The sequence below is a fragment of the Myxocyprinus asiaticus genome, chromosome 8 (assembly GCF_019703515.2).
Source record: "Myxocyprinus asiaticus isolate MX2 ecotype Aquarium Trade chromosome 8, UBuf_Myxa_2, whole genome shotgun sequence".
In the NCBI taxonomy this organism is placed as follows: domain Eukaryota; kingdom Metazoa; phylum Chordata; class Actinopteri; order Cypriniformes; family Catostomidae; genus Myxocyprinus; species Myxocyprinus asiaticus.
In genome coordinates this window covers 18,862,228-18,876,760 of record NC_059351.1, presented here as the reverse complement: position 1 = coordinate 18,876,760, position 14,533 = coordinate 18,862,228, and the positions used below count along the sequence as shown (strand labels likewise).

The 14,533-nt window shown below is 38.1% G+C and overlaps 1 protein-coding gene across 1 annotated transcript in view; it reads right to left on the bottom strand.

Moving 5' to 3' along the window:
* The window catches only part of LOC127445576 (A disintegrin and metalloproteinase with thrombospondin motifs 5), a 112,435-nt gene that overhangs the window by 79,336 nt on the left and 18,566 nt on the right, over positions 1-14,533 (bottom strand). The window contains exons 2-4 of the mRNA XM_051705721.1: positions 3,252-3,411; positions 2,876-2,888; positions 2,622-2,676 (exon numbers count right to left, since the gene is read on the bottom strand). Of these exons, the coding sequence (XP_051561681.1) occupies positions 2,622-2,676; positions 2,876-2,888; positions 3,252-3,411 (228 nt within the window). The remainder of the gene's footprint in view (positions 1-2,621; positions 2,677-2,875; positions 2,889-3,251; positions 3,412-14,533) is intronic.

Genomic DNA, 14,533 nt, shown 5'->3' with positions numbered 1-14,533 from the left:
ATTATAAATATGAAGTGCATGTGGAGTCAATCATGTTACCTGTGTTCTAGGTGTTATTGCATTGTGACCAGGGGAGCTGTGATTGGAATCTGCTCCCCAGGTAGAAAAGCACACAAGTTATAATTATGATGTAATACACACAGCCATGTAAGATCATCACCTGACTGGCATAACTCAGACCTGCAATAACAGATATTATCTTGTATTATATTCACTCTGGAACGAATCGAAACTCTCTCTCACTGTCTTTAATGTAAAAACTATTAGAGGTGAAATATTTCTGACATCTGTAATATAATGCCATAAGTGCTTCATAATGATCCCAGCTCTCTCATATAATATCTTACTGAGGAATAAGCACTTACTGAAAAAATGTGATAAATGAATTAGAGGATTCTACCACTATCCACATCACAGCAATAAAACTAGAGGGGTACCGTGGTGTTGGTTTAGGTTAAGGATGTCTGTTTTGTTCACCTCCCATTGATTTTAAATCACTATTGGTTAGGCTTAGTTTAAAGTTTTAGGTTAGGGAGATATGTTTTACTCAATAAAACCTCCATCTAATATTTACCTTAAAATCCTTGTCTGGTTACAACACCATTTCACTCTTTTTTTGGTGCCCCTCGCTGGAAATTTCACTGGGAAACTGCAGAAAAACGTGAAATAAGGCACATAATTTTGTTTTGCAAAAATGTTGCCATGGCCACGTTATGTTCATGAGATCAGGCTGTGATTTTCAGTTTGTTTCAAAGTGATTCAATCAAATGTTGTTTTTTAATAACTGTCCAATTATTGAAAGGATAGTATTTGAGGTAAAAAAAAAAATATAAAATTTAAAAATTTAAAAAACTTGTTTCAGGGGCTTAAGCCCACCCTCCACCCCATAAAACGAATAGTTTTTCTTACGGGGAGGAATATATTTGTTATAAAGAACAAATATTCATTTGTTTATAGAATATTAGAGATGTTATGAAATGCCAAATGTGGTTCTAATTAACAGTAAATGGAGCACGGTGCTGACATGGTAATTTTGAATAAGCATTATTTTCATTTGTTACTCAAAAAAGCTCTAACCTGTCCCAAAAGTACAACCCCAATTCCGAAAAAGTGGGACAGTATGAAAAATGCTAATAAAAACAAAAAGTAGTGATTTGTAAATTATATTCACCCTTTGCTATATTGAAAGCACTACAACTACACATTATATGATGTTTTACCTTGTGAATTCTATTTTTTGTTTATTTTTTTATTTTTTTCAATTTAATTTCAAATCAGATGAAACATCACCATTTCTTTTAATAACGTATTAAGCATTTGGGCACTAAAGACACAAGTTTGTTAAGTTTAGAAAGTGGAATTTTCCCCCATTCATCCATTATGTAGGTCTTTAGCTGCACAATTGTACGGGGTCTTCATTGCCATATGGTGAGCTTAATAATGCACCACACATTCTCAATTGGAGACAGGTCAGGAGTGCAGGCAGGCCAATCTAGCACCCACACTCTCTGTTTTCACAGCCATGCACTTGAAATCCGGGCAGTATGTGGTTTGAAGTTGTCCTGCTGGAAAATGCAGGGACATCCCTGGAAAATACTGTGCTGGATGGCAGTATATGTTGCGCCAAAATTTGTACATATCTGTCTGCATTCAAGGTGTTCTCACAGATGTGTGAGTTACCCATGCCATGGACACTGACACACCCCTGGCCCATACAGACACTGGAATTGGGGTTGTATTTGCTAAAATCGACAAATTTGCGCTATAACTATTCCCCTTATATCACTATTCCCCCTATACAGGATATCACTATAACCCCCAAATATGGGGTAAAAGTCCACCTTTATTAAATGTGTTTTTTTTTTTTTTTTTTTTTTTTTTTTTATCAAAACAATGTACCATTATAATTTCACACACTTTTCACAAAAGTGATGTTGCTCCAGCAATATTTACAATTATTATTATTATTTTTCTATTTTTTATGTTGATTATTTTATCCCCATTTAGCCCCATTGTATCTGACTGGTTATACATACCCTCAACCCTTCTCAAATTATCTGCATTTTGCTGAGCCTTAATACAGTAGCATTTCTTAAAATATGGGTTGCAGCTGAACATTTATGGTGTTTTAATAAATGTGCAATTCATATACAGTATGATCCTTTCAGCTTTGAGGACACTCAAATATATATATATATATATATATATATATATATATATATATATATATATATATATATATATATATATTATTATTATTTTTTTCTTTTTTTTTACTTTTTTTTTTACTTTTTTTTTGTTTTGCTTTTCAAAAACTAGCAAAGATATTTTTAGTCATAAAACAATGTATGTTTATAGTGATTTGTAATTGTGTGACATGGAATATAGCTCACAAGTTGTTCAGTCTACTTATTTGATATGTTTATGGTATTTTTTATTTTATTTTATTTTTTCATTTTTGTCTGAACTTTATAGTATAAATCACTGTCCACTTTCATTGTATGGAAAAGAGCAGTGGGAACATTCTGATAAACATCTCCTTTGTATTCCACAGAAGAATGAAAGTTTAGAACAACATGAGAGTGAAAAAATTATTCTTTTAAATAATTCCAGGCACTGACTCCTGCAAGACTGGTGAACTGACCCAGAGCCATTTCCCACAGGAAGAGAGGAATTCTGCACAGAAACAGGAATAACATGTATGGCACAAAGAACACACCTGTCCCGAAGACAGAGAGAACAAGAGGACGGTTACAGTGTTTGATATGAGAGCAAATACAAAAGACACAATAGCACAATTTACAAACAGGGTTGCTGCACAGCTTGTAAAATCAGATTTAAGGCTTTTTAAGACCTGAACAATTAAAATTAATACCGCATCTCCATACCTGATTAACCACACAATCTCGCAGTTTAATATACTGAAGACATGTTTTTCACTATATCAGAATCAGAATCAGAATCAGCTTTATTGCCAAGCATGCTTACACATACAAGGAATTTGTCTTGGTGACAGGAGCTTCCAGTGTACAACACATACATACACACATACATACATACATACACACATACACATACGTAGTGCGCATACACATATGTAGTAATTGTTCATGATGAAACAATTACATTTAGTCATGCATATCGTATTAAAATTTGTTTATGTACCAGTATAAAATCAATACATACAAATTAGAGGTTGACAAATATTGTATTTTTCTGTTAGTGCTGCATGTAAGTGTTGAATGTTTCACCTCCTCCATTCTTGTAACACAGATATGGAAAGCGCCACACGTTTCCCAAACTGATAATCTGTCCAGCAACGGCCAAAAGAAATTCAGCTTTAATAGCCCACTGACCACGCTCCTGCAGGTCACAACCCTGCAACTGCTGACGTGACAGCTTGCAGCACACCTGCACACACATCACAACACATGTGTAAAATGAAAAAGTATGATGTCATAATGACCTGAATGAGACAGAGAAATGCACACAGACACATAATGATAAAACTTACATCAAAACAGTGTATTTGCTGTAATTTACGGTCTGTCTGCCATACGGTACACGCTTATCAGCCTGAGCTCTTGTATCACAGCACATGTGTGTGTGTGTGTGTGTGTGTGTTATCTAATACTTTGAGGGAGGAGAGTCTAAATAGGGGCCAATGTGAGCAGCACACTCAGCTGGAGTGGCTGTTCCCATGTAAGTTAAAATCTCTATAATACTTTATAATTAATAATTTATTCTACAGATAGACTATAACTTCATGCACATCATGTCATATTCATTAATATTAGTCAATATTACACTGAAATAATTAAAACTTTAACAAAAATAATAAAAGAACAATACATTTTCAACATAATATTGTATTATTTTTATCAAATGAAATTTAGTCAAACAGATTTGGTATACAGAACCTCACAGCACAATCTAATTATTATAGTTATTTTTGTCAAATAAAGTGCTGCATAATAGAGCATCACAGAATTGAGGTATTGCTTAAACATAATACAATTACTTTTTATTTATTAGTATTAGCAGTAGTATTACAGTGACTATTACATACCTACACAGTAATTATATATTTCTGTCATACTTTTTTCAATTCAAATTGAGCTTTAATTTCAGCGAAGCTTTAATTTTGGAGTGAAGCCTTTTCCATTTCTTTGTTTTGTTTTTTTGTTTTTTTTTTATTCCACAGTAGCTTCTTACAGTAGCTTCTCACTTCTGGAAAAGCAGGTCATTAAGTGACCCAGGATGCTTCTCAAATGATAGACTACAGCCTAGTAAGGCTGTGTCCTTCCTAGACCAGTCCTTCTGAGGCTGTAGGCTAGGCTCCTCCTCAGCATTCAGTGATATGAATGGCTGCCTCCAAAACCCAAGGTAGCTGTCTTGTTGCATCGCTGCCCTATTAGTCAATGACACAACAGACAGCATTCGTGTACAAAGGTACCTCCAGAAACTGATTTTGGAAAAGCTACTAAGGCTTCATCACATTGTTGCTAGGATACCAGCAACTGATTATTGCCATCTGGTGTCCACAATTCAGTCCAATCGAACCACAATGGTCTAATAATCTAGAACAAAATCAAGAGAGTTTTGGCGATAACTGAATGTACTGTATATTTCATAACTACAGTACTAATTTAAAATCAAATGGAATCAAAAGTTGGAAAAAGTGGGAAAAACGTACATTTATAGACAAATTGGCTATCAACCGCTTCTTCAGCCACCATTTTTTTCTTCAGCTCAACTGTTGTGGAACCGCATGTATAGGATTGTGGGATATCATAGGCAGTGAAGGATACATCTATGCTGCCTTCAAAAATCAATTAGATGAAGGTATCTCAGTAGACAAGATGTGACACGAACATTGGATTCGGTCAGTCCTTGATCCCTTCCTACCTCCGTACAAAGCCTCCAGAGGCATTTTCCTGGTTTCGGACGCAGTCAATGAGATGGTCTAGTAAGTCCGCATAGCTACGTCACAAAGGTTTCCACCTCAGTGGTCATGGTGTGAAATTTTTTAAATAAATTATGTGCGAACCACTACAACTGCTTTGTAGAAATGGAGGAAGCCACCAGGAGGGTGCACATCCTTTTGATTTGTTTTCTGATGTTTTCTTTAAAAAAAAAATCTGAATTTTGCAAAGGATTGTGGGTGATTGAAGGCTGTGATGGATGCATCTGATGCATCCTCCAAAATAAGCCAAATGAAGGCTGTCAGCACAACACTGGCTCTAAACATTCACAAGCGCTCAAATTTGAAGCTTGAAGCACATGCAATCTATATATTAATCTCATTAAATCGCAGCCTTTGCGGTTTAATAATCACACTAGGACATAACGTGATTTTAATTTGTGCGCTGAATGTTTACAGAATGACATTCGTACACCAGATGATATCGGATTTTGGTATCGGAAAATTTTTACGAGCATTAGTACAAGTACATGAGCATAGTATCTGACCTGATTCCAATACCAGTATCAGTATCGGTACATCCCTAAAACTAAAATATTTGCAACGTATGTGCAAAATGCATATTGAACTGACCAAAACAGACCACATGTTAACCATTCTAAAAAAAAAAACAAAACAAAAAAAAACAAACAAAAAAAAACAAACTTATAACTACATACAATCATGGCTGGGTGTAAGGGGGGAGAGGAGTCATATGGATTTCTTTTATGCTGCCTTTATGTGCTTTCTGGAGCTTCAATATTCTGGCCACCATTCACTTGGATTGTATGGACATACAGAGCTGAGATATTCTTCTAAAATCTTCATATGTGTTCTACAGAATAAATAAAGTCATGCACATCTGGGATGGCATGAGAGTGAGTAAATGATGAGAGATTTTTTATTTTTGGTTGAACTATCTCTTTAATTTATTTATTTTCAACAGTAATGAACAAAGAGACATAACAAGATTGTATTGAAACAAAGTGAGATAAAACATTTTTGAAGGAATTGATTAGTAGAGCCAAATAAAAAGAAATATTGTTACTCTTACTGATCAGTGTTGATATACAGGTCAGCAGTGGTTAAGTAGGTCAGAGTTTAACACAACTAATTAAATGTCTGCTGCCTCACAACCCAGTAAGGGATGTTAACTTAGGAGTGGACTGGATTTCTCCATTCATTCCTATCATAAGACTGCTGATCCTGTGACCTCACTGACTCCACGAAACACAGTAAGTTGTAGATAAATTATCTTAAGTGACATCACTTTTCAGCATCTCACAATGTCTGGAAAACATCAAGTGTAGAAATGTGTGAAATGAATTTACAGTGATGACAAATTTCAAACAGCTGTGAACAACTGTAAGCCAGACGAGATCATTTTAACAGACAGGTTAAGTCATCGTATCCATGTGCGGTGGATGGCAGTGTCCCCATGTCAATAGGCCTGGCCAGTGGCCCCCCTAAATTGTAGTGCTAGAATGGGAAGAGTGGGATTCTCATTTTCCATCCCACTGAGAGTTCAGTGACCCCACATCATAGTAAATAGACCAAACAAATTATATTTAAACAAAACATCAATGCATTATGACTGCATAATAATTTTTAGCAGGGTAAAGTTCAAGTTCAATATTTATTAAATATTTGCTTATAGTGCATAAGAGACCATCTGAAAAGTCCACACATTCTGCTAAAACGTCACTGGTGTCCAAGTGTTCAATGCAACTCTCTTGCATGTTCTGTCTTAAACACTGTTATTAAAAAAAAAATAAAATAAAATAAAAAAAAAAAACATTTACACATTCTAAAGATTGTAAATTGTATGAATAACTTACATTTTAATTGAATGAATTAATGAATACTTGGACACCTCCAATGTTTTAGTACTGTGGGTGGAATTTTCAGATGGTCCCCAACAAGCACTGCTCAATGAAAGCCCATGGGAGCATTTTTAGGCTTAAATCTCCAGCTTCAAAAAGCATTGACTGTTTGATTTCAATGTTTTATGCCTGTATGATACAGTCATATATTCTTTAACCAATTGTGCTAATGATATCTGTGGAGGCAAGGGCATGGTCGAGCAATCGTCTGGAAAGAGAGTAAGCAGTAAGGGTTCACACATGAGATGAATTGCTGGTAATTGCTTGTTTCTGTGTTCGCAGTGAGAGACGGGGGAAATAAAAAGGGCCAGTCATCAGAGTTTGTCGAGAGAGAGAGAGCTTCACACACCCCGAGAGACTGCTGTTCGAATGAACATTGTGTATGAGTGTTTGCCGCTGGAAAGCGTGCTTGAGTGTTTACCGTTGGAAAGCGTAGTTTGAGATTTTATTAAAGTCTTCAGTCTTCCGGGAGTCTTCAGGTCCCTGGCCAGCATTCACCAGGCCCAACACCAGGCCCTCCTGGACCTACACATGGAGCAGCAGCAGCATTTCGAGGTGCTGTGGAAAATCTGTGGAAAATCATCTGGTGGCATACCCACGCCAACCCCCCCCCCAGTTGTCTCTGGTGGATTATGCAACGTGATATCCGGAAGCAGTGCATCGGCGAAACATCTCAGCACGTAGTGTTGGGGAGGCAATCTTCAGAATTATCTCCCGAGTGGGGATTCCGAAAGAAATCCTCACTGATCAGGGCACTGCTTTTATGTCACGTACACTACGCTAGCTTTATGAATTATTGGGGATTAAATTGATTCGGACAAGCGTGTACTATCCACAAATGGATGGCTTGGTCGAACGATTTAATCAGACCTTAAAAAATATGATTCGTAAGTTCGTGCACGAAGATGCTCGGAACTGGGATAAGTTGCTTGAACCCCTGTTATTTGCAGTGCGAGTGGCAAGCCTCCACAGGGTTTTCCACATTTGTTATGTTATATGGTCATAAGTCCCATGGTGTGTTAGACGTCATGAAGGAAAATTGGGGGAGAGACCTTCACAGAGCAAAAATGAAATTCAATACGATCTTGACCTGAGAGCAAAACTCCACACACTGGGGTGACTATCACAGGAGAATTTGTTACATGAAGCTTGCGAAGTGGCGAGGGCCCTTTGAGGTCACACGGCGAGTTGGGGTAGTGGACTATGAGGTGGTGCGTACGGATAGGGGCGGGGCACATCAGATTTACCATCTCAACCTCCTAAAACCATGGAGAGAGTCGGTCCCCATATCCTTGGCGGCAGTAGTTCCAGAGAGGGAGGAGCTCAGACCGGAGGTGAATTTAAAGCCAATCAATTCACCCTGGTCCCTTGTGGAGACCACCTCTTGCCGTCGCAATGTATGGAGGTGGCCAAGTTGCAAAAGGATTTTTCTGATGTGTTCTCGCCTCTCCCCAGCCGCACTAACCTCATAGAACACCACATTGAAACAACACGCAATCATCCCTACCACCTACTCAAACACAAGAAACAGGTAATACGGGAAGAATTAAAGACCATGCTCGATATAGGGGTAATAGAAGAATCCCACAGTGATTGGGCCAGCCCGGTGGTTCTGGTGCCTAAGAGTGATGGCTCGGTCCAATTCTGCATGGATTATAGGAAAGTCAACATGGTGTTGAAATTTGATGCACATCCAATGCCACGCATTGACGAAATGCTCGATCGATTGGGCACGTCTCGCTTTTATTCGACACTGGATTTGACAAAGGTGTATTGGCAGATCCACTTAATGCCAATGTCCCGTTTGAAAAACGTCCTTCTCCACACCATTTTGTTTACATTAATTTGTGACCCTTCCATTCGGTTTGTTTGGGGCACCGGCTACATTTCAGCTTCTTATGGACAGGGTCCTCAGACCGCACGCTGCGTATGCCGCTGCCTACTTAGATGACATCATTATTTACAGTAATCAGCACATGCAGCATCTGGGGGCCATCCTAAGGTCGATGCGACTGGTGGGGCTCACGGCAAACCCAAAGAAGTGCACAATTGGGCGGGTGGAGGTACAGTATCTGGGGTTCCACTTTGGCCACGGTCAGGTGCGGCCCCAAATTGATAAAACCGCAGCGATTGCAACCTGCCTGAGACCCAAGACCAAAAAGGAAGTGAGACAGTTCCTGGGGCTGGCTGGCTATTATAGAAGGTTTGTGCCTAATTATTTGGACGTCACAAGCCCACTGAATGATCTCACTAGAAAGGGAGCTCCAGACCCGGTCCAGTGGACAGAGCCATGCCAACAAGCATTTACGCAGCTAAAAGCTGCACTTTGTGGTGGGCTACTTCTGCATTCCCCTGACTTCTCTTTCCCTTTTGTTTTGCAGACAGACACATCGGACAGGGGGCTGGGTGCTGTACTGTCCCAGGTGGTGGAGTGGAAGGAGTGCCTGTTGCTGTATATTAGTCAGAAGCTCTCTATGAGAGAGACTAAGCACAGCACCATAGAAAAGGAGTGCTTGGCCATTGTAACACAGCTTCACAGCAGAAGGGAAGGAGAACAAAGGGAAGTGGGTTTTCCAGGTTCAGGTTAGACTTTTAATCGGCCACTTGAGTGCTTTACAACTTCACAAACTCAACAGATTCACAGACACTTAGTCACTCAAACACATCAGCTTCACAGGCACGTAGTTACTTAAACACATCAGCTTCACAAACACAATAGATTAAACGCAACAGCTTCAGGAGCACCATGGCCATCCTTGTGCCAGACTCTCTCTCTTCTCTGCAGCTTATATGCCGCTCTCTCCATGCTCACTGGAATTAGTGACAGGTGTTAAACGTAATCTAGCTCAGGTGCAAGCGCCCTTACCGCTTTCTCTCTCTCCGGACGGAGGCTTGACCACGCCCCCTCTGCCACAGCCATCAAGTGGATGGTCCTCACCCTCAGCTACTATTTGTTGGGATGGCATTCACCCTCTGTTTGGACCGTGCCCAACTCCAATGGCTCCACCGCATGAAGGATGCCAATGCCCGGATCACCTATTGGTATCTGGCACTCCAGCCATTTAAGTTTGAGGTGGTCCACAGACCGGGGGCGCAGATGGCTGTCGCAGACTTACTTTCTAGAGGTGGGGGGTGGCAGTCCAGATGGTTCCCTGGCCTGAGTCAAGCGGTGGGGGTATGTGGAGGCGAGGACATTGTCGAGCGTTCGTCTGGTAAGAGAGTAAGCGGTAAGATGATTGCTGGTAATTGCTTGTTTCTGTGTTCACAGTGAGAGATGGGGGAAATAAAAAGGGAAAGTCAAAAAAGATAGAGTGCTGTTCAAATTAACACTATTTTTGAGTGTTAAAAAAAAAAAAAAAGCGTGGAAAGCGTGCTTGTGTGTTTACCACTGGAAAGCATAGTTTGAGTTTTTGTAAAATAAATAACCCCTTTGAGTTGGATTCACCGTCTCCCGCTTCCTCATTCCATTGAACTGTTTCAGTATCATTGTAAAACTGTCGGGTAATTAGGAGAAACTGAATGTCAAAGAATAACGAGCCAAAAAACGAACTTCTGGAGATAAGGTAGAAGTTTCAGCATTAATTTAGCATATTTGGACCTGCCAGCTCCAGTTTCAGTTGCGTGCTGGTGTAAAAGTAAGTGCAAGTTAAGTTACTTTTATAGTGCAATTTCTCACTTTATTATGACAAAACCCGCCAGATTTTCTGCCTTATTGAATGCACCTGTGTCATGTGTACTTTGTTGGTTCATATTTTTCATGTCTTTTATTTTGAAATTCTAGTTCCTGTTTCATGTCATGTGGTTCCTTTGTCATGTGATTTCATGTTTTCCCTCCATGTTCTTCTGTCTTGTTTTTCATTTGTTGATTGTCTTGTTATCTTGTTTAGAGTTCTCAGAGTTTATTGGTTATCTTTGTCATGTGTTCTCCCATGTTCATGTATTTAAGCCTCATGTTTTCCTCTGTCCATTGTCAGGTATTGTTGGAGAGTCAAGTGTGTCAAGTCTAGTTATGCCAAGCCAAGTTTATGTTATGTCAAGTTCATGTTTATGTTTACTTCATGTCTATAGTTAGGGTTTATGGAATACATGTTGGAATAAATTTGCACTTGGGTTCTTTACACCATTGTCATCATCTTTGTCATTTCCAGTGCCAGAAACATCATTACAGATGTTACAGAGACAACATTACAACCTGAGCCCAACTCGTTACAGATCGCTCTTATTTAGCAAGCATTCATTATAAAATTATTTTGTGTATGTATACTGTACATCTGTTGGGTTTTCATTTCTCGGACAACATACAGTACACATTTATTTTATTTATAATGAGGTATTTTGTTCACCGTCTTTTATTTAATGTTTTGCACTATACAATGCAGAAACAAGACAAATGTAGTGCAACAAGTTTGGCAAAACAAACAAGCGAATATGATGAAACAGCACGCTGGAACAGATGTGAAGAAACAGGTATGAAGAAACAGCAGCTAGCGTTATACAGGGCCACACTGCTCCTTCAATGGCAAATTTATTATGAATATACTTAAAAACCTAAAATTGGAAACCATATAAACCACCCCACTAAAGCCCAAAAAATACCTTCAGTGAGAAAGGCTCTTATACATTAAGCTCACCACATCAACGCACTTCAACCTAATAATATATACAGATTAATATTGGAACTGTTGGGTACAGGCACAAGAATAAAAAGCAAACACGCAACTAACCGGGAGAGAGAACAAAGCTGCAGAGTTGATCCTGCTTCTTCTCTTGCAAACGAAATGCAAAAGAAGCACTAAATAGTTTACTGGGAAGAACATAAACACAATGTCCTCTTTATAATACCATTTATCAATACCATTTTTAATGCGCGGCACACCAATCACAAGTGAGAGGCACACGTGTGCTCACTAATGGAGAATTGAGCTTAAAATGAGTAACCGCATTCTCTAATAAGAAGCGCACATCAAGTGCTCTCAATAAGGAATGCGCATAGACGCTGACAGACATAATAATCATAAAAAAAAAAAAAAAACACATTAAAGCCATTGTATTGGTCACTTAAAATTACGATGCATGTAAAACTCATAGTAATTAAGATAAATACATACATTTAAAAGTCACTTGTTACACTGGACCATTTATTTATTTATATATATATATATATATATATATATATATATATATATATATATATATATATATATATTAATTTTTTTATCCCCTTTTCTCCCAATTTGGAATGCCCAATTCCCACTACTTACTAGGTCCTCGTGGTGGAATGGTTACTCACCTTAATCCGGGTGGCGGAGGACAAGTCTCAGTTACCTCCACTTCTGAGACAGTCAATCTGTGCATTTTATCACGTGGCTCGTTGTGCATGACACCACGGAGACTCCACATGTGGAGGCTCATGCTACCGTCCGTGATCGATGCACAACTTACCACGCACCCCATTGAGAGCGAGAACCACTAATCACGACCACGAGGAGGTTACCCAATGTGACTCTACCCTCCCTAGCAACCAGGCCAATTTGGTTGCGTAGGAGACCTGGCTGGAGTCACTCAACACACCCTGGATTCGAACTTGCGACTCCAGGGGTGGTAGTCAGCGTCAATATTCGCTGAGCTACCCAGGCCCCCACACTGGACCATTTATAATTAACTAGTGAATATAAAAATGTGCTTAAAAATTCTTAAAAAAATAATAATAATAATAAAAAAAGAATCTTAAAGAAAATGGTTACCATTTACAAGACATGTACATGCTGATTATAGCCTACTGATAAAATTCTAACTTAAAATCTTGATGTAGCCTACCATTCATTTTACCCAAGAATTTTACTGCATTTGTAACTCTAAAGAACAGCATGGCAACATGGCTTAAAGTTTGTGGGTAAAACCAGAATGTTAGGGTGTATTGACTCATTGAAACATTTGTTATGTTCCTGTTTGTTTATATATTTTCAAAATTTTTACTCAGATTTGGTGAATCTTTGGTTGTCTTTATACAATTGCATGTCTGCAAATATTAAAACAGAAAATAATGTTTGATATGTGTGCAGGGGACATTTAAAGTGTAATACAGTTGCCCCACTACAAGCACACCCGCCCCCCCCCCCCCCCCCAGTCAAAATGGTCTAGAACCGCCCTGATCATATTGTAACTATTCTGACATAATAGCTTCATCTCTCCAGACAGTTGCTTCTAATGCTGGCTTGACAAAGCCAACAAAGTATTTCTAAAAAAAAAAACCACCACCAAATATTACATTGCTTAAACTTAAGAGGAAAAATGCACATAGCATAGTTTTCAGTACTAAAGTTAACAGACACACGAGTTTTGAGACACAATAGTTTGAACCAAAATGAAGCACAAACACAAAATTATTCGCTATCCTCCAAACTATGATATCCACATTGAGGAAAACACGGACAGGATCACGGAATTCGGTCCCAAAAAATAATTTTTTACAATAAATCGCGGAATGTCACGGAATTTGATGTATTTGTGATAAAAATGTATATTTGAATGCACAATTAAATCAAATTGAAATCACTTGGAATAGAACCAATTGTGATTATTAAACCTAAAAGGCTACAATTTAATTAAATAATTAATGCTTAATATCCATAGGTGAGAAACTACCGTCAAAAACACAGAGACACCGAATGTTTTTTTTTTAAATGGGTATGTGAAATTGAAAAATATATATCACAGCTGTAAATGTATGTAATAATAATCATTATTATTATTAATAATTAATATGATTTATATTATTTTATGTGAGGATCTGTAAGCACTTCATTTAATAAAAATAATGTAATGTTATGTTTACAAATAACTGTTCTATTTTATTTGTTTAAAGTTTTAATAAATTCATTTGATTAGATGCCATTTTGATGATAAAATTTAATTAAACTGTCAGAAATACAGAATTTAGAAAATAGTACTCATGGAAAACACGGAATTTGGGGGAAAAAAATCAAGTGTATTTTATAGGGCCCTACAAACAGTAGCCAACTCAAGCAAAGAAGTTTCATCTTCTGCTGCATGCCACACATTTTTGGTGAACTCTGACCTTGAATTCACATTGCGAAAATACATTTGACCAATTGAGAATCTATACATCACAGATTGACCTCACTTACATAGAAATCAGGCAAGTTTGCCAGAAATGAATGACAATGGATCCATTTAAATGCTTCACACACTGGCTGGTTAAACTGAAAGCTGAAATATCATGTGCTAAAATTGACTTTAATGAATTTGTCCTTTAAAGTTCTATAAGGGTGTAGAAACATGTGCTGTGGTTGTAACGGGTTACCATGAAGTAGGGCTGTCGATTTAACACGTTAATTCAGTACAATTCATTATTTAAAAATAATGCGTAAAAAAATTGCGCAATTAATCATGTCCCCGGTCCGTAATAAGGAAGATTTCTAAGCAAATCAAGCTTGAAGTACCACCTGTTGAGGAAAAAGGCTGGTAAAATCACTCTGGACTCCACTCACCCTGCCCACTACGTTTTTGAACTTTTGCCTTCTGGCCGACACTTCAGAGCTCTGAGCACCAGAACCGTCAAGCACAGGGACAGTTTTTTTCCCTCAGGCTATCCATCTCATTAACAGTTAAAACTGCCCCATTGAGCAATAATTAATGTGCAATACACAGTTTAGTCTTTTTATAT